General features: G+C 39.1%; 1 protein-coding gene across 2 annotated transcripts in view; it reads left to right on the top strand.

Moving 5' to 3' along the window:
- MAMDC2 (MAM domain containing 2) overlaps positions 1-21,270 on the top strand; it is a 64,799-nt gene that overhangs the window by 34,100 nt on the left and 9,429 nt on the right. For both annotated transcript variants that reach the window (XM_032206050.1, XM_032206051.1), the window contains exons 5-9: positions 390-527; positions 4,305-4,561; positions 8,006-8,099; positions 9,619-9,765; positions 11,110-11,375. In XM_032206050.1, the coding sequence (XP_032061941.1) occupies positions 390-527; positions 4,305-4,561; positions 8,006-8,099; positions 9,619-9,765; positions 11,110-11,375 (902 nt within the window). The remainder of the gene's footprint in view (positions 1-389; positions 528-4,304; positions 4,562-8,005; positions 8,100-9,618; positions 9,766-11,109; positions 11,376-21,270) is intronic.

Below are 21,270 nucleotides of genomic sequence, written 5' to 3'. Positions count from 1 at the left end.
GCTCTGCAAAAGAAACAAAATAGCTTTATCACCACTAGGAAATCCTGTTGTACTTCCAGGCATCCCTGTCTTGCAAGTGGGTGTTCTGCTCTTCTATATAGAAGGTGTTATCTTGTAAATCTATTGTATTTGGTTCTAAATTACAGCAGATGTATATTACCAAATAATGAACAGAGAGATTGGACTAATCAGGACAGAAATGAGGATAGCAGTGATCAGGAACTGTGTCTTAGCTTGCTTTTGTTTGTTATGAGCTGTTAAGCAATGTGTCCATTTTTATAAATGTAGTGTTCTTTGTGCTACTGTATGTAAAACAAGCCCACTGCTTGGCCTTTCTTTTAGTTTCCGTAATGAAAATGTGTGCATTGAACTGGTGTTTGCAATTGCAGAATGTGACTTTGAAGAAAATCATCTTTGTGGCTTTGTGAACCGCTGGAACCCCAATGTGAACTGGTTTGTTGGTGGAGGAAACATTCGCAATTCCCAGTCCATCCTTCCCAAAGACCACACACTTAACAGTGAATTGGGTAAGCAGCAAATATAAAACAGAAATATAGTGGATTCATATAAGACTCTTATATTGTTTATGTATACTTATATGCTATTTCTTTTATCCTGGCATTAGGTGGGGGAAGAATGACTCGTGTGTAAATAGAGATCAGAAAGAGATGGAGAGAACTTGCAGAAGGCCACACAAAATTTCCCATACGCATTATAATAAGGTTGCTATGCCTTTCTCTCTGCTTCAAAATAAGGAGAAGGAGCTGGATGCTGAATGCCCTGAAGTCTATAGGGCTCTATTCATCCCAGGATACTCAGAGATCTGCCTGAGGTCATTGTGAGACCTCTCCCAATTATTTTTGTAATGGTCTTGGGAGTCTAGAGAGATCCCAGTCTGCTGAAAGCTGGCAGTTGTGCCAGTTTTCAAGAAGGGTAAGAAAGAAGACCTGATAATTACTGGTCTGTCAGTGTCACTTCAGTGCCTGTTAAAATGATGGAGAAGATTATTCAGGGAGTTACTGAAAATCACTTGAAAGACAGTATAGTCATTGCACAATATGGATTCATGAGGGGAAAGTGCTTTTTAGCAAACATAATTTTCTTTTATGATGAGGTTACCCATCTAGCTGACCAGGGGAAGCCAGTAAGTGTCATATTTTGGATTTCAGCAAAGATTTCAGTACTGTTTCTCACACTAAGCTTCTGGACCAAATGTCCAGCATACAGCTAGACAAATACATAATGTGATGGGTGAAAAATTGGCTGACGGGTCAGGCTGAAAGGGTTATAGTGAATGGGGCTACACCAGGCTGGCAACTAATCACTAGTGGGGTTCCCCGGGGCTCCATTTTAGGGCCAGTTCTCTTCAATGTTTTCATAAATAATCTGGATGCATAACTCAAATGCATACTAGGTAAGTTTACAGATGACACTAAACTAGGAGGAGCTGTTGATTCCTTCTAGGGTAGTAAGGAATTGCAGAGAGATCTTGACAGACCAGTGGTAATCAACAACTGTATGTAGATTAACAAGACCAAGTGCTGAATTGTACACCTGGGATGAGGCAACCCTGGCTATACATATGGACTGAGACTGACTGGGGAATGGGAGGATGGAGAGCAGCCCCACGGAAAGGGATCTGGGAGTTCTGGTTGGGAGCAGTGTGCCCTGGCAGCCAAAAGGGCCAGCCATACCCTGGGGTGCATCGGGCACGGCACTGCCAGCTGGGTGAGGGAAGGGATTGTCCTGCTCTGCTCTGAGCTGGTGCAGCCTCACCTCAATGGCTGTGTACAGTTTTAGGTGACACAATATGAGAAGAACATAAAGCTATTAGAGAGTGTCCAAAGGAGGGCTACAAAGATGTTGAATCTTTGTCTAGAGGGGAAGACGTATGAGGCACAGCTGAGGCTCCTTGGTTTGTTCAGAGCAGGCTGAGGGGAGGCCTCATGGCGGCCTGCAGCTCCCTCACGAGGGGAGCGGAGGGGCAGGCGCTGAGCTCTGCTCTCTGGGGACAGCGACAGGACCCGAGGGAACGGCATGGAGCTGGGACAGGGGAGGGTCAGGCTGGGGTTTAGGGAAAGGGTCTGCACCCAGAGGGGGTTCGGGCACTGGGACAGGCTGCCCAGGACACTGGTCACAGCACTGAGCCTGCTGGAGTTCAAGAAGTGTTTGGACAACACTCTTTGACATATGGTCTGATTTTTGCATGGCTCTCTGTGGAGACAGCAGTTGGACTTGATGAACCTCGTGGGTCCCTTCCCACTTAGGATGTTTTGTGATAAAATTTTGTATGGTGCAGGGAAGGTGGCTTCTAAAAGTATGGCCCACAGTGTGTCAAAAACTTGTACCACTGGCCTGTGCATCTGGCAGGGATTTTCTTCTCAGTGGCCATTGGAAGTGAGTAGGAAAGCTAAGGGATTGAAACATGTTTGGGGAATTTCATGTTAAATTGCACGGGATTTAGGAGTGGTGTTTCTTTCGGTCAAATGGGGTGCTGTTAATGCTGTCCAGCACTCTGTAAAGGCTTAAAGTTTTTTTTAGCACTGTCCCTATGTGAAATACTTGCTCTGGCCACCTTACTGACACAACACTTAAAATCATCATGGAGAAAGTCTGGTGGATATCTTAGTCTTTGATGTAGTGTTTGTTGTATGAAATGCCACAGCAGATGACACTTGGGAGATCTGGCTTTCTGCAACACAATGTGCATCTCAGACAATGTGGAGTTTTTGATGGTGCAAGGAACTGCATCATGAAAAGTGGGGTTGGTACTCTTTCCTTAACTCATGCCGCTGTGCCTTTTAATTTTATTTCACAATTGTGTGAGTTGAGTACAGAGTGTCAGCCTAGCCCTGCATAACCCCAAGTCACTTAAATACTGGTAAAATGTTGATGGAAGTTGAACTTGCCACAGCTTCGAACTCTGTAGACAGTGGTTCTACACATTAGAAAGTGCTAAATGAGACCAAAAGGTGGCAGCTGGCAGTGATTTTTTTTCTTGTAGCCACACTATTTCTTGTTCACACCAAGGCCTCACTGATGACCATTGTCTGAGAAGACTCCAAGAAACAAAAATTCACAGGAGAGCTTTCATTTTGCAAGAAGTGTGTTATGAAGATACAGCAACCATTTGTAAGGAAAACTTTAACTGATATATGAAAACTGCAGAAGAAAATGAAGCCCAGAACTTCTCAGGCCAGTTTCACTGAAGTGTCACCAGTCCCTTACAGTGGCCAAGCTGGAGAAGACCCACAGCCACAGCAACCCTTTTCCCTTTTTCCACTGGAGTGAAGTGAGAAGTGACAACTCCAGGACTGGGAACACTATTAGATAATTGGCTGTAGTTGTGTAGATAGAAGCAGATACAAACCTAAGAGCAGAGTTTGCAGTGTCCCAGCTGATGCATCCTGCCGATTTAGCATTTCACTCTCCTATGAGTTTTCTTCTTGTGAAGAACCATTTTTCCATTGATCAACAGGCACTGTTTGATCCTGTATTCTTGACAGTAGAAAAGGAAAAACTACAGATGCACAGCTTATTCATGAACATGCACATATCCTTACATCAAGATAGCTCTCCCAAAATCACAGTCTCTTCCCTTTGAAAATCCTGCCTAGTACATCATATTGGCTGTTCAGGGGAAGGGTTTTTACCCATCTGTATTGCGTGTTTCTGTTAATGAATCTCTCTTAAAAGTATTTTTAGGGATTTTGAGAAAAAACAAACAAACAAACAAACAAACAAAAAAAGAAAACACAACAATCTATACAGTAAATATAAAAGATTTAGAAACCAAATTTTAGGTAGATCAAACAGTTTTATACAGGTAGTGAAATGTACAGAATTACAAGATGTTTTCCAACTCATTTGTTACATTAAATAAATGATGTGCTGTATAAAATATGTGAGGAAACACATAGTTCATATTCTTGTTCATTTACTTAGTTTACCTCAACACTTGGATAAACTAAACCCCATACCAAGCTGTTGAGGGGCAGAGAATTTGCTCAGTTGTAACATTTTTTATCCATTTATGTATGAATCTCAAAATTCAGAGAGTTTATTACTTTCTTTGTTGTAAAGGTTTTGATTAAAGACTTAAGAAAGAGATGAGCTGTTTTGCCTGTGGTATCAGCTGAACAACTTTGGGCTGTACGTAGAAGGAAAGGAGAAAAGAATTATTTGAACTACTTGTTTTCCAAGTCACAGAAATACATAACTTGTCCCTGCCCACCTCTTGCAACTTGTTTTAAGTGGTGTCCATTAAAGGGTGTCCTCATGCCACGTTTCTTTTACACTTTTAGGTCACTACATGTATGTGGACTCTGTTTATGTCAAACATTTTCAGGAAGTGGCGCAGCTAATCTCACCAAAGACCACAGCCCCAATGTCTGGTTGCTTATCGTTTTATTATCAACTTAAGCAGGAGAGCAGCATTGTTTTTACCCTTTACTTGAGAGATACGAATGGCTTTTATGAAGAGATCTGGAAAACAGACAGTGCCTTGTCTGCAGGCTGGGAGTTAGCGGAGGTTGACTTTAGCGCACCGTACCCAATGGAGGTAAAACAATCATTCCTATCCAGTCCAGCTATGAATTACAGGTTTCATCAGACATCACTGCTGACTCAGGCCAAGTTGGGAACATTCCAGTGGCCTTCCAGTATCTGAAAGATGTTAATAATGATGCTCCTGATCTGTCTCTTCCTTTGTTGTTTCCTTTGTCCACTGTATAAAGGTCAAGGAAAAATCACTTTTCATGCTGCTTTTTGTTTTTCAGTAAAGATGAAGTCAGGTGGTGAATTGCTTGAAGCGACTGTCATGGGAGGTTGTAGAGTCCTACTAACGTGAAATCTTTTTGTTCCTAGCAACTAATGTCATTGCCCTTTCAGTCCCATATTTCTGTGAATTGATAATTCATTTTTTAAGATGCTGACTATAATAAAATTATGCATGCCTCACGCCGTAGAAGAAAAACTTTAAAAAATGTTCTAAATATCTGTCTTATATAATCTGTTTTTGCTTTTATGAGACGGAGTCCAAACTTGGGTCTAAATAGTACAGCAGCCCTTAGATGTGAAAGCTATCTCTCTATGGTAGCTATAATTAACGACCAAATTACAGAAAAAAGTAGATTTTTTTATTCCCTAATGTTTACTGAAAAACAAATACCTTAGAAGACTGGAATAAACAGTTTGTATGTGTGTGTATACATATTATATATAGTATATATACATATATAAATATCTAAGATGTTTGGAATAAACAGTGGGCTATATATGCATATATGTACTTACAAATAATATATATACATATTATACACATTATACATATGTATCTATATATATAGCACAGATATTCCTATATCTGTATATGCTATAGATATATAGATATATAATACTAAGATTACAGAGAAACCAGATTTAAATGTATTTGCGTTAACTCTACATAGTTTATTCACCATTCAGTGTAAACCTACAGATTTTCAGAAAATATTAGGAGTAAAACTAATTTTCATTAAATGTTACATACTTGGTTCATACACAGTAATGTCAGTGACCAAGTCATCTGTTGAAACTGTCAGACTTCAAATGGTAAGGGAAACCAGATGAGATCTGATAGCAAAGTACACGTCAACCCAGGACAATAGGAACAGAAGATGTATAACATTTGCTGATATCATGGTCATAATTTTAAAACACTATATTTGAAACTAAGTACAAGTTATTAAAAAAAAAAAAAAAAAGGTCAGAAAAGATTAAAAGGGTCAGAAAATTGGAATGATTAAACAATGAAGTGAAGAGAGTTAGAAAATTAAAAAAATAAAAAACATTCCACAAAAAACAGGAGTTGTGTGCAAATGGGAAAAACAGAAGAGACCACATGATCTGGCGGGTAGAAAAGAATGTGTGGGAATGTCATTCTGCATCAGTGACATTAATTACAAAGCCTTTAGCAACATTGGAATTTGAAGATATGTTTAAGTCTCTGGCGGTCCAATCAAGGTGAAATAGAGGAAGTGTATGAATACTTAACCACAGCAGAAAAAACGAATGCATCTTTTGCATGTGTGTCCTGTGAAGGAATTCCCACACTGCAGTCTTCCTTTAGAATCTTAATGTGTCAGTGCATGTGTATGTAAAACAAACAAACAAACAAACAAACAAACAAAAAAAGGCAGAGCAGCTTTCCTGGGCTCATTTGCCCTTCAGAGCTGCCTCCCTGCCTCCCATGGCATCCCACCTATCAGTACCTGAATGAGCCAAAATCTGCTCTGCTGAAGCCCAGGGCCTGGCCCTGCTACTTGCCTTCCTCTCTCCCTGCCTCCTCTCACATACCTGACTCCACTATTTTGTGGCCACTACAGCATCACTGGCCGTAAATTGGTTAATGATCACTTAGACCTTGGAGTTACTGTGGTTAGTTTTATGAAAACATTACCTCAGTTCTTACTGGCCACCTGGAATGCTGGAAATTGTTTAACAGGAATATACAGCAAACCATGGGATGTCATACCACTAAATGAATGAATGCTCATGGTATCCCTGCCTTCAGGAGAATTCACAACTCCAGTCCTTTCAGTTAGCAATGAATATCCTCAAAATTACAAGAGGGAGATGGGGATAATCAATTTACATTAATAAAGTAAGAGTTCTTAGCCTCCAAAAAACATGACTAAAGTAGAATATGTTAGAAATTTATAAAAATCATGACACAGGAAAGTTTGACTGTTCACTGTTTCTCATAATTCGGATTAGTTTCAAAAATAAACCAAAAGGGAGATTTTTCATACGTAGCATATCTAAACTGTAGAAATCAATGCCACAACATACTATAGATACCATTCCTGTGACCTGTTCAAAAGCTGATTAGACAAATATGTGGAAGAAAAGAAACCATTGGGAATGCAGTGTGACAGAAGAAGTGGAAGCTTGTCATCATAAACAGTTGTTCTGTAGGTGACCTCTGCTCAAAACAAGATAGTGGGAAAACTGTGTGTTTATTCTGTTCCAGGAATTTTTATGTAATCCATCATTCTCATTATTTTAGATATAATTTTACAGAAATAAGATTAAACTTTGCATATAATTTTTTCAGTTGCTTCATGAGGATCCTTCTCTTTTTTCATCTGGCTCAAGGAAATGTTTCAGGTTTCTTACACAGCTCTTCTAGTTTGGCTCCCATCTGTAGGCAACACATCACAGACATTGCTATCACTAGAGAAGATCTCAATCTGGAAGCATTTGTCCATATATCCTTGTTTTGTCCCTGGGGTTGTCTTGTGATTCAGGCTTTTTCTCAAAGTTTTCCTGTATCTCAGTGCTTTGATACTTCAGATAATTTTTAGCACACTTCCTGAAGAGTTATGGACTGTCCTCCACTTACTAGAGGAAATAATTTCCTTTGGGAGTGGCAAAGTACACACAGTGTTTGATTTTCTCGTAAACAAAATACAGGGATAGCTTTTCTGGTTCTTAACTGATTTTTTGAAAAGGAAAACTTCCTTTCCTGCTGATTCCAAGGCATGGGTTTCAATGTCTGAGGATGTTTAGTGAAAAGTTAACGTGACAACAACAATTCATGCAGGATAATCCATGCAGTTTTGTTCTAGCTCTTGATTAAGATAGATGCTAGATACAGTCATAATGAGGCAGCATTGGAGTTATGGCCAATAAAAGGTGATAACCCTGAGTATTATCTTGGTATGGTATAATTGGAGGAGCCTGACTGCATCTTTAAAATTGATGGTTCATAAAGCAGCAGAAAAGCTCTGTTCTCCTTGATTTTTCCTTGACCTTAAATGGACAAAGATCTGGTTCAAGGGTCAGACTTGGACTTATATCATGAATCAGTGATACAATTCAATTTGTCCCAACACCTGTAATGCTATCTGAGGTACATGAAGTCTGTCTGGGAGATCTGGTCAGAATTCTGTAATAAGAAGGTGTGTAACAAAATTATTGTTGTGTAGATGGTAAATGAATAACAAATGATTATTATTTCCAGGTAGTATTTGAAGTTGCTTTCAATAGTGCCAAGGGAGGTTATGTTGCCCTTGATGACATTTCCTTCTCTCCGTCTTACTGCAGCAATCAGACAGGTATGAGTTCTTATTGCTATTTACCATCCTTATTTTCTCCCTTTGCTCTGTCCCTTTGACCTGCCTGTGTCAGTATGTGCAATATTTTGTAGTGATGTGAAGATGCTGCCTTCTTAGCTGAGCAACACCATTGGGCTTCTTGTCCTACTAGTGACAAAATAGCAGTGTAAGGCAGATAAAGACTAAGGCCATTCACTTGATCAGTTGATCTAGAAACCAATCCCTAGTGCTTCCTTTCCAGTTACCTTGCCTCAGGGATCTGCATCCACTGTGCTGGACTGAATGCTCCAATTGCATCTCCCCAGTGCTAAAACAAATTACCATATGCAGACCTGCACCAGAAAGAGAGAGGGATTTCCCAAGGTATGAGGAAGCAGATGTCCTGGGCTTTCCACATTTGCCAATGTAGGGAATATCTTCCACCATGCCACATGTCCTGAGGTGTTCTTGAGAACCAAAGCAGGAGCCTTGCCTTCCTGTCTCCATTGTTCCAGGTGGTATTATTTGTCTCAGATAGAGACAATACCTGCCACTTATTTCTCTGTAGGCAGAGAAAAATACCAGTGCATAGATCTGGCTTATTTGAGGACAAAAGGGAAAATTTAAAAAGAGGCATTTCTCAAAATTTTTCTTGTCCTGAAGCCTCTATCCCTGTCCTTGCATGAAAATCCTGCTTAGCCTCTGTGCACAAGGGTCATTTGTGCTGTTGTAAACTGATGCTGACTCCTGGCCTAGCCAAAAATCACATGGTCACTTTGGGTTGTGTCCCTTCCTTCACACAGTGTCTGCAGCAAGTGACTGATGAAGTTTTTAAAGTCAAGATATTTTACTTAAAAAACACCCTTTCACCACAGGTCAGGAGAGAGCTGTCAGTAGGATTGAAGGTTAGATAAACTTTTAATAAACTGTGCTATAAATGATGCAGTTTTCCTTGTTGCAGTGCTAAAATGAGTCTATAGCCATAAGGCGGTACACAAAAGCTATTTGACTTACAGACTCAGGGTATGTATATGCACACACATAATCCATTACTGCAAAAGGCTTTTGAGAGGTGCTGTTTTTTAAAAAAATACTGAATTCTTATACTAGAAAGCTATCCCCTTGGAAACTGAAATGAAAATATGACAGCCACACACACACACACTCATTTAGTCCAAATATATTCTGAGTGAAGGAGAAGGATCAAAAGAATTACTTCAATGTCTTCATGCATTATGTCCTGAAGGAGGAATCTTCTTTTAAAGTTTGTAGCTTATTTGTTTTTTATAGGGACAGAGAGGGAAGATTTTTTTCCCCCTCCAGTAGCAATATAAGAAAATAACATCCACTTGTGATAGAAAAATGATAGCTTGATGTTAGTGTGACTTTGCATCATGTATGTGTAACATCTTTATATGTTCTTGTCTTCTGTAATGCAAAGAAATATGAAACAGAGTATACTTTGGCACACTTGTGCTTCAAATGCCTGTACTTGTCATACTGCACTTTTCCTAACAGAACATATGCATTTATCTTTTAGGAATATCCTTCAATCCTGCAGAGGCAAGCTGCAATTTTGAAGAAGATCTGTGTAATTTTTACCAGGATCACAAGGATGGCCCAGGATGGAGCAGAGTGAAAGTGAAGCGTAATGTGTATAGAGTCGGAGATCACACTACTGGGTTCGGTAAATCAAATTTTTTCCCTAGAAGAACCAATCTGCATAAAGCTTAACCTGTTGCATAAATTTTTACTCAGTTAAATAACATCATTGTCATGCTGGTTAGATTGCCTCACTATAAAACCCTGCAGTGAGAAATCAGGGCAGGCTGCTGATCCCTAGCTGGGACTCAGACTGTACCTGCATGTGCAGGGGCAGTGTCACATGTGGAATGGCCACACAGGGACATAAATAGTGTCACCAGGCGGCACTGATCTGCAGTCACTAAGGACATGACTCCATGTCCTGGTTTCAGTTAGGACAGAGTTAATTTTCCTCCTAGTAGCTGGTAGGGTGCTCTGTTTTGGATTAGGATGAGAAGATAACTGCTGATAACATGCTGATGTTTTAATTGTTGCGGAGCAGTGCTTACACCAAGCCAAGGACGTTTCAGCTTCTCACTCTGTCTTGCCAACGGGCAGGCTGGGGGTGCAGCAAGAGCTGGGAGGGGACAGACCCAGAGCAGCTGACCCAAACTGGCCAAAGGGGTATTCCATACCATCTGACATCACACTAAACAATATATAGGGGTGGCTAGCTGCGGTGGGAGGGCTGGACTGCTCAGGATTAGGCTGGGCATCGGTTAGCGTGTGGTGAGCAATTGCATTGTGCATCATTTGTTTGTACACATTATTGTTATTATTATTATTATTATTATTATTATTATTATTATTATTATTATTATTATTATTATTATTATTACACTCCACAAAAACATGCAAGCAAATATGATAGTGGCTCAATGAATTGCTTTTCATATAGAGGAGAGCTGGGGCTCCTAACTCTTCCAGGCATAGGACTGTTGGCATTTTAAGGGAAAACTGTCAAATTTTGCGTAGTGAAACCACATAGTAAAAGGCCTGCTAATAAGCTCTGAAAATGTCTTTTGCACTGATGTAGTGCTTCTCACACATCCCCTTATGTAGAGTATTTGTGGTTATTAATCGTGTGTGCTAAAGCCTGATCTCTTTCATACTCGTTGCAGGGAATAATGTGCTTGGTGCCCCAGTCTTCATTCTTTGTTCTCAGAGCAGTACCTTTGAAATAGTGAAGGATCCAGCAGGCCAGAGGATATTTCCACGTGTATTTGAAAAGTACTTATTTCTAGTAACTTAGCTGTGTGCCAGTTTAATATGAAATAACAGGGATGTTTTTAGAAAAAAAAATCTTACTTCCTTTCAGTATCTGTTTCCTGCCAGTAGGATTTGCTTTTACAACCAAAGTCTGCTGCAGTAATGGAAGCTGCTTTAATAGCAAATAAGCTGTGCTAATTGTCTATTAGAAATACTCAATAACTGCAATGTCTTGCAGGTTATTACTTGCTGGCAAACACGAAGTTTACATCACAGCCTGGGTACATTGGACGTCTGTACGGCCCAACCCTGCCAGGAAACCTGCAGTTTTGCCTACGTTTTTATTATGCCTTGTATGGTTTTTTCAAAATGAGCGGCACCCTCACTGTTTATATTTTTGAGGAGAATCACGTGGTTCAAGAGAAAATCTGGTCTGTGCTGGACTCTCCAAAGGGAGTTTGGACTCAAGCTGAAATCTCCTTCAAAAAGCCTATGCCTTGCAAGGTAAGAGCCAGCTCTTCACATCTGCAGAGTTACAGATGGAGGTTTTCCTTGCCTCTTCCTTTCAGGGAGCTCTCTTATCCAGTGAATAATCCTGTGAATCATACCTCCAAAGTGAAATAAAGGTCCCTGGGCAGTAGAGCAGGTAGGTGCCTTCTTTGCAGTCTAGCTCCCAAGTGAGCCCCAGTAAAGCAGCTTTGCATGGGGCACAGGGCGGTGCCCTGAAGCACAGGCACAGTATTCAGAGACTTCATTGGAGGACATGGAACAACAGCTGGTTGTATGTTGGTTTCTCAGTGCTATGTTTATATACTTCTGTGTTTATTTCCTGTGTGATTCCAATTACCTTAGTGAATTTCAGATTGTAATTATTTAAAAAATTCAGTGACAGTCAAAGTTCTGGTCAAAATGGGGAGTTGGTCCTACAGTAAGCTACTAGGTTAACATATAAAAACAGAAGTCAGTCTAATTTAGAGCAGTAGACTTGAAACATTGGCAGAGTCTGGTTGGAGAGGTCATTTTAATAGCTCACCAAGTTAATAATGATATATTTTATATCAGCTCCTGAATAAGTCTTCAAACTACTATTTTTCCACATCTCCACTCTTCTTACAAAGACTTGCTTTTCTCAGGTGACTTGCTCAAATTTGCATAGGAGCTACTTTGGCAGTTATCCCAATATCTGTAATGTTTTTTTACTATCTTTGAGTCATCAGAAGAGGACCAGATAGATCACTACCTGAGAACACTGAGATAAATACAGCTTTATTATTATTATTGTTGTTGTTGTTGTTGTTATTATTATTATTATTATTATTATTATTATTATTATTATTATTATTATTATTATTATTATCTGCTTGAAGCACAGGAAGTTCTGGCTCAATATGAGTGGGCACTTCTTTACTGTGAGGGTGACAGAGCACTGGAACAGGTTGCCCAGAGAGGTTGTGGAGTCTCCTTCACTGGAGATATTCAAAACCCACATGGATGTCATCCTATGCGATGTGCTCCAGGTGATCCTGCTCAGCAGGGGGTTTGGACTAGGTGATTTTCAGAGGTCCTTTCCAACCCTGCCCATTCTGTGATTAGTACCTCTTCAAATAAAAGTATTTCTAAATTATAGATAAGAATCTTAAGCATTTTTCCTCACAATAAAGTAATTTTTGAAACGACAGGAATTACTTAGTTTAACTCCTTGGGAAAAACAAACAAACAAACAAACAACTTTTTGTCTGGAAGTAAATGCCCTGTAAAAAAGAAAACTTGCTAGAATGTGTTAAAAAGGAAGTTTACACTGAAAGTTTCAATCCTAATTGTTGGGTAGTTTTCTCTAGACATCTGTTAAATAATAATAAAAAATTCTTATGTCTATATTTTTTACACATAAAACTTAAATTCATTTCTAATGCCCTTTCAACTCATACAGAAAGAAGTGATTTCTGAATTTTATTACTGCCAAGAAAGTGAGCAATAGAAAACTCTCTTAGTATCAACCCAAAATATTTGCAGAAAAATACATTTTTCTTTTCCTTAAAACATGAAACGATACTGGTCAAAAAGGTGAGTTTATAATATACTTTTGCCATCTCCTGTTTCCATATATTTTTATTACTTCTAAAAAGGCTCAGTAGCTTGAGCAGTGTAACACTGTGTGAGTAGTGATGACAGCTCAACATAACTGCTTACAAATGGTTTATAGCCGCGGAGGTGGCAGGTTTTTTTTTTAGTATCTGACATTTGCATGGAAAATTTCTTTCAGTGTGGATTTATGAAGAACTATTTTTATGTTTTCCTAGAAATTAGTGTATCTAAAAAACTTGCAAAGAAGCTTGCCTAGGATGGAAAGCTTGTAAAACTTTTCTTGAAATTCAGCTTTCATGTCTGTAGCCACTAGCCTGCCTGTGGGCAGTAATAGATGGGGAGAGTGGTACAGGAGAGAAGAAGTCAAAGGAATATACTCTCTGCTTCTGAGCCTAAAGGTCTGCTGGAGGGGCTTTACGAACCCCATGCTCTGCAGAAGGGGGTTAAGTTGGCATCTGACAATTCTCAAAAACCTTCAGTGGTTTCATAGAATCACAGAATGGCTTGGGTAGGAAGGGACCTTAAATTCATCCAGTTCCAAGTCCCCTGCCATGGGCAGGGACACTTCCCACCGGACCAGGTTCCTCAAAGCCCCAGCTTGGCTTTGAACACCTCCAGGGATGGGGCACCCCCTACTTCTCTGGGTAACCTGCTCCAGTGCCTAACCAACTTTTGAGTGAAAAGTTTCCTCCTAACCTCTAATCAAAATCTCCCCTCTTTTAGTTTAAAACCATTCCCCTTTGTCCTATTATTTATCTGCCTGAGGAAGAAGTTACCTTCCTTTTTTTTATAAGCCCCCTTTAAGTAGTGAACAGCTGCAATGAGGTCTCCCTGGAGTCTGCTCTTCTTCAGGCTGAGCATCCCCAGCTCTCTCAGCCTTTCTTCACAGGAGAGGTGCTCCAGCCTTCTGATCAACTTTGTGGCCCTCCTCTGGGCCCACTCTAACAGCCCCATATCTTTCTGTGAAGGAGCATGCTGTGGCATTATATAAGCATTCACTTAGTTATCTGTAAGGATATCTGCCAAGGACCTAATGAAATAGCTGTCAAGGGATAGTCATTTGCCATCTTCAGTGTAGGCAGCTGGTGGAAGTGCATTTGCCTGACTGTAAGGAGTGGTGTGAGACAGCAGCTCAGGGATTACACTGCAGGTTCTGGGGGGAGAGATTGTGAATCCAAGACCCTTATCTGCTCAGTGAAACTTGGTATCTCTTGTCTTGTCTCCTCTAACCTGTACTCGTGTCTCTTGGTGCCTTGTGGGGGCATCTTTGTCTTTTCTGTCCTGCCCTGTAGGCAGCAACACCCCACTCATATTCCCCATTTTACTTCTGGCTCCGCAGCTCCAGTCGGTCCCTCAGATCCTGTCCATGTCCCACTCTCCACTGTCCCTGCCTGTACAAGTTCTTACAAATTTTAGGTTTTCTAAAAGTAATGAATTGACAAAAAGCACAATTCTGGTACAAAGACCAAACCCAGAAACATCTCATTGTCTTACTCCAGTCTCAGAGTGACCAAGCTTTTCAAAGAATTTTTAAAATAGGGGCAAAATAATGCCTTTTTTCCTAGCCCTGTTCTTGGAAACGATGGAACTGTTTTGGCTTAAATCTTCCAAAACAAGCTTAAAGCAAGCACCCAGAATGGAAAGTCTGAGCTAAAATAATTGCAACTTGGCAATGTTATAAACAAGTGAAAATGCAGTCTTTTAATGGAGCGAGGTGTTCCTAAAATAAGGTGGAGCTACAACTTTTTCTCTGGGAGGCTGATGTGACTATCACATTGTTTTCTGAGGTGCATCACATCTGGATGTAAATGATATGAAGCTGTAGGCGTGCACAGTAGTTTGGCTGATCAAGTTCTTGGTTACTGGTGACTTGTAGGTTGGCTCAGTGTCTGTGGAAAGAGTAAACAGTCTCCTGGCTGCTCCTTAATGGTCCGCTAGGTCAGCGAGGCAGACGTTATGTTCCTTTGGCTGGAGAGTCCTGGAGGTCATAAAGATTTTGCAGCCAGAAGACAATTTTTCTAAAATACCTGAATATGTATGTCTTTCATCATTCTTCTCACTATGAATATTACACTCAGAGCTTTGAAAACAATACTTTAAAATCCATCTGATAAGTTTTAATTTTGATATATATTTTTTTTGTGTGTGAGTGTCAGGCTAGTAAAAAGTCTCAGACTTTCACCCTTTGGTTCATGTAATAGTTTTTGCAAGTTCTTTTGGAATTAGCTAACTTCAGTCTGGCACAGAGTTTTGGCTTGAGTTCTTTGAGCAGGAAATTTGAAGCTGGCCAACAGGCTTTTATTTTACACTTTCAAAATACCACATTGAAAAGGTTAGGTGGGTATGATCCAACTAAGTAAGTCATAAACATTTATATATACTTTTATATAATTATACATATATGTTTGCATATGTATATATGCAAATAATGCAAATATATGTTTTATATGAAGCTAGTGAAAAGGCAGGAAATTTAAATTCCAATTTTTCCCTTTGCATTTGAGACACTCTGTTTATACAGCTATAGTCCTTTGCATAAAAAGTATTTTTATACTCTCTATACCCAGCAAATAAATGTGAGACAATTAATATAAAATAAGATTTTCCTATCATTTATTAAAATAAATGAAACCCTCCATGTCTTATTGTATAAATATCTTGAAGTGCAGTATAAAAATCTGACTCTGAAATATGTAGATTCTTTCCATCTCACTGAATGAACTGAATCTAATCTTCCAGGTTAATACCTGGCAGGGAAAGGTCAGTGCTAACTGAAAGACCAATTTGCTTATGCCATGTGTAGCTTGGAGATGCTCACGTGCACCATAGAGCATGAATTTTATTTTTAATATTGTGTGTGTGTGTGCTTGTGTGCATAAGCAACCATGGAAAGATTTTGCTTCCATGAAACTACAGAATAAATCTCTAATGCCTAGATTAAAATAAAGATTTGAGTGCAGTTTGGTCTGCTCACATCAGTTCTGTTTATTTCTGTTGGATTGATTCACCATTCTCATCCCCTGATTTTACAAAGCAAAAATCTCATGTTGTTTATCCTCCATTCATACAGATTTGTATGATGCCACTGTAGTGTCTGAATACCACCCAAAGAGTTAAGATAGAAATCCTCAAGAGGGTAGCTGGCATCATAACCCATCTACCTTACTTTCCTCAGACCAGTTGTGGCAGCATTTCCTGGGGTTTTATTCTTTCTATTTTTCCTCCTCTTTAGTGTGTTTTTCTTTAATGTCATTTTTTTTTTCTCATCCTCTTTCTATGAGTTCATCTGTTTGTTTTCACCCCTTTCCAATAACTAATTTTAGTTACAGTTGTGAGAAAGTGAAATTGACTGAGTGTTACACTTCAATATTTATTTATTTTTTTAAACAAACAAAAGGAAGGACTTTTTCAGGAACAGCTAGACAATGAAGTCTCTTGCCACAGGATGCTATAGAGGCTAATAGTATACATGCATTTCAGAAGGGATTGGGCAAATTCATGGAAAATAGACATTGCAGTGACCAGTAAACACAGTGGTATATGTGTGACCTCCAGTTCAGCAAATTCTTCAGATCTCTAGGAGGTGAACATGTTACAGTAGGAGACAAATTCCTTTATGGTTGATTTGTTTCTTGTACTGTTTTCCCTAAACATCCATTATCAACCCACTCTCCACCATCCTTGGGCTTGACATGAGTGTTTTTGGACCTTGTTCTCACTTTTTCCCTGTGAAAATGCTCAGTGAAATGAGTAGTCTTTTAAAATCTGTAGTAATTAAATTAATTAATTCTGAGATTTATTTTTACTACTGATAAAAGCATGCCTCCTACTTGTCCACAGAAGTCACTGGTAAATGACTAATGTTGTCTTGAATACCATAAAAACCTGTATCACCATAGCCAAGTCAACAGTATGGGAGGATACAGTTTTCCAGCTAGGTACCAGGTGAAGGAGGGCTGACATCCTAGTCCTCACCTGCTCCTCTTAAAATCTCTCACTTGTGTCAAATAACGGTTGATTATTTTGTTTGAATCAGCTGCATTTTATATTTTGACCCTTCTCTGTCACCTTCTCTTGTTTTAGACATACCTTCTGTGATGTCTAAAACAAGAAACGTCTTAAAGAACAGTCACTGGAAATAACAATATTAGGGTCTGTAAACAGTAGCATTAATACTTACAAAATGTGTACCCCGCTGTCTGTGGTGTTTGATATACAGTTACGGAAATGATATATTGGAAAGAACTGTAAAACTTACTCAGAAAATATTAGAAAGTTCTTCCTCAGTGGCCTGCAACTTCACAGTAGCTAAGCAAGGGAATACGTTGCATTAAGCAAGGGAATACGTTGCATGTGTAGGGACACAATTAAGTTTGTTACTTAATTGATATTCTTTTTTTTTTTTCTTTTCTATTTTTGTTCTGGGTAATTAATATTGTGATATTACTGTGCCACGCCATCAGAAAAGACTCTTCATCCTAAAAGCAAGAACCTTTGCCTCTAACAGAAAGAGCCAAGGAACCAATTTCATTGAAATAGAGCAATAATAGGACATTACTGGAAATCTAGGAAGGATCTGGAGGACAGTGCATGATATCAGTGTCCTGTATACATCACCATGCAGGCAGTATTCTCTACTAGGCAATGCAATCCATTGAATATACATGTAGCAATAACTATGATAAATATTGAAGCCTGTGGCATCACCTTGTTCTCTTAGTATGTTTCTCTTTCATTGTTTGTTTCTGTAACCCATTTGGCCTTGGACAGGAAAGGTTTTCAAAAAAGTTTGTCTTAAATATGTATCTAACTGCCAGAATGAGTTTTGAGTCTAGGCAGATATACAGTGCATAGATTAAACATAATACTCAGTAGGATAAAATCGGGTAAACTAATTTGCTGCAGAGGCATAGCCTGCTGTTCAGACACCAGATTTGGCTGTTGTCCCTATTTCTTTCTTTTTTCTTTCTTTTTTTTTTTTTTTTTTTTTTTAATTATTATTATTATTAGATGTTCCTGCTCTTTAATTGAGCAACAGCTATACTTTCTGGGATAGACAAGCAGGAAAGAAAATGCACTGGACCCATAGGGATGTAGGGACATCTTCTATCCTTTTCTCCTGTTTTCTGTTTTCAATCCAAATACCCTCAAGCTGCTGTTTACAAACTTCCCTATTCCTCTCTCTGTACTCCTTATGTCCTACTCCTCTCTCCTTCAAAAGCAGATGCACACTGATACACACTTCATATGCATACCTTCAACTCACATCAACTCGTAGAGATGCCGAGGTAAGGATGAGAAGTCCATTCCACTTGACTTGATGTCTGAGCCACAACCCAAAAGCAGCTCATAGGAGAAGTGAAATCTACCAGTTCTCATTTGGTGCTACTCATTACTGGTATATATAATCTTGGATAAATGATAAGACCTGCTCATTGTTATTTTTGAGGCTGCAGGTCAGGAACATTGATTAAGCACTGGAAAATAAACAAATCAGCCTCCAGAAATCAGGGTAATGATATGGAAGGAGACTAATGCCCTGGCATTAAATATCTGTTTGTTGAATAAGAGACATGAGAGAAAAATACATTTATTTTTCAGTATTCAGGCAGTCTCAGTAGAACTGCCTGCATTTGACAATGTTTTTAATTTAGCCTCCAAGATAGCATGCTAGTCCAGAAAGATTTGTTACCTAGTTTGAAACAATTAGCATATTGTTCGTTTGGCATGGTTTGTGAAAAAAAGTGTGAGCTGAGAACAAAGATCCTGCTGTTTTCTTCTCCAAGGCATGAGATAACTTCATAAAAATTTCTTTTGGAACAATTGACCCAGGAAATATTTTCATTCAAAACAAGAGCAAATGTAAAGCACCATGAGACACTAGGGCTGTTGAGAATGTAGGAAGGATTGAGTTCTGACATAGGGTTAAAAAGACTGGCTGAGTGCAATCCAAACTGATGGAATTTTGGTAGGTAAAGTTCAAGTACCCCAAAATAGTCATTTAAGACAAAAAATGGGACATTCAGGACAAAAGAAGAGTGAATAGATGACCTGTGAAGAAAAATATCTTCTACCCCATTGCTTAAAAATAAATCAAGAACATAACAAAATAAGCCAAGAGGAAAATGAACAATTATAGTATATAATGCTATAGCTCATATTGGAAATTCTGCATACTCGAGCACCGCCTCCCGCACCCTGTGCAATTATAAAGTCTGCTCATGGCAATATGTCACCCAGTACCACAAAAAGCAGGCAGAGAATCAGTAATGCTAAAGCTGCAGATGACAAGACTGAACGAGTTTACAAATGTCACAGAAACAGGTCGATCCTTTGTACAAAGCATACTTGTTCAGTGGCCTTTGTCAGACCATCTTATATGGTTGTGATGCTTTTAAAATGGTGCGCTTTCTGCAGGATCCAATGGGTAGTTGCATACCTTGTATGGAACAAATTATTGCAATTTAAGAATAAAGAACTTGATTCTGGTCCCAGTGATGTCAATTGGAAAACATTGCTTAGAACATGATTCCACAGTGTGGAAATGTTGTTTCGCAAACGAGAACTGACCTCACCCTTGCATGTGTGGTTTTCTGAATATTCTTGGTTTTAGAACTGTAATATGTCTTTAGTTTATTACAAATGTTCACCAGAATGCATTTATTAAAAATACAGTGAATGACGTCCACTCAACGTCAGTATTTATTGTATTCTTTATTCAAAGAAATGCTACCACTTTTTTAAAAAAGTGCATCTGTTTCTTGAGAATGGCCTTACAAATTAGGAAAAAATTTTTGCCCTGTTAAACCTTACGACTGAGAGAGCAGCTCTACAGAAAAAACATCTAAGACCACTCTTAGGCTACTATACACTGAGCACCTCTGTGTGCTATGAAGAGGCAACTGACAAGTCCATACCTCTAACATTTTGCAAGATTGATAATCCCTGCTACCAGGATTGGTATGTAAAATGGTTTGGAATGAATGGTTTGGATGATTGGAATGTAAAATGGCTTTGAAAAGTGCTCCATGCTGGGCAGTCTTAAAAGGGCATTCTTAAAAGGCTGTTTTATAAGCAGATAGATAAATAAATATAACTAAGCAAAACAGTCTAGAAAATTACTGTATGATGACTACATTGAAGATGTTACTTACACTGGTAATAGAGGATATAACAGATAATGCATTAAGTACTCTTAAAAATCTTTTTCTATCAGCATGAAACTGTCAATCAGCATTCAACCTCAAATATGTACCCAAGATATTTACAGTTGTTCCAAAATATTAAATTTTAGAAGTGACATTTACCTGTCACTAGTCACTAGCTCAGACCTCATCACAAAAGAATTGTTTTCAAAAGCTCCACACAAATTATGGTCATAACCTGAATGGATTGACAGTTGTTTGCAGTAGTTAGGCAGAGAAAACTGTCAGACGTATTTTCACAAAATAGACCTTATTGCGTCTTGTGTAATTTGAACAGTTCTGTGTCAACCTTGGGAGAACAGCAGCTAGGAATCTTACGGTTTCAGTGGTTTCTTTGTATTTTATTTTGCCATTCTGGGAGTGACTTGGATTTTCCATGGCAGAATTAATGTGTAGTCAAATAAAACATCTTGGGATCTGTTCTTAATGTTCTTAAAAGCTAGATAAACACTGTGAATGATGCTTAGCATTTTCAGTCTCCTGCCTTATGACATTGTGGCCTTGTGTCAATTCTGAAGAATCAGTAGTTTCACCTTTGCCTTGTTGTTCTTTGCTTGCACTTTGCCTGGGCCATTCCTGTTGGCCATCACGCTGCACTACTCCATGAAATTTATGTTTTCATAGATAAAACTTCCTGGTTGTAAGGATGGGTTGGCTGAGGATGCTTAACTTTTAATGATGTTTCATTGGGGAGGTAAAAAAATATAAAATTAAATTAAAAAAATCCTTTAGAAGCTGGCAAATGTTGTGCCGATTTTCAAGAAGGGTCAGAAAGAAGACCCTAGCAATTACAGGCCTGTCAGTCTCACGTCAGTGCCTGGTAAAATCATGGAGAAGATGGTTCTCGAACTTATTGAGGTGCACCTGGGGGACAAAGCAGTCATTGGTCCCAGCCAGCATGGGTTTGTGAAGGGTAGGTCCTGCCTAACTAACCTGATTTCCTTTTATGATAAGATCACCCGTATGGTGGACCAAGGGAAACCAGCTGATGTGATTTTTTTGGACTTCAGCAAGGCTTTTGACGCGGTTTCCCATAGGATCCTACTGGACAAAATGTCCACCATACAGCTAAATAAAAACATCATACGATGGGTGAGCAATTGGCTAAC

Source organism: Aythya fuligula, chromosome Z (genome assembly GCF_009819795.1).
Source record: "Aythya fuligula isolate bAytFul2 chromosome Z, bAytFul2.pri, whole genome shotgun sequence".
In the NCBI taxonomy this organism is placed as follows: domain Eukaryota; kingdom Metazoa; phylum Chordata; class Aves; order Anseriformes; family Anatidae; genus Aythya; species Aythya fuligula.
Note: the sequence above shows the minus strand (reverse complement) of the source record. Positions and strands in the feature narration are given on the sequence as shown.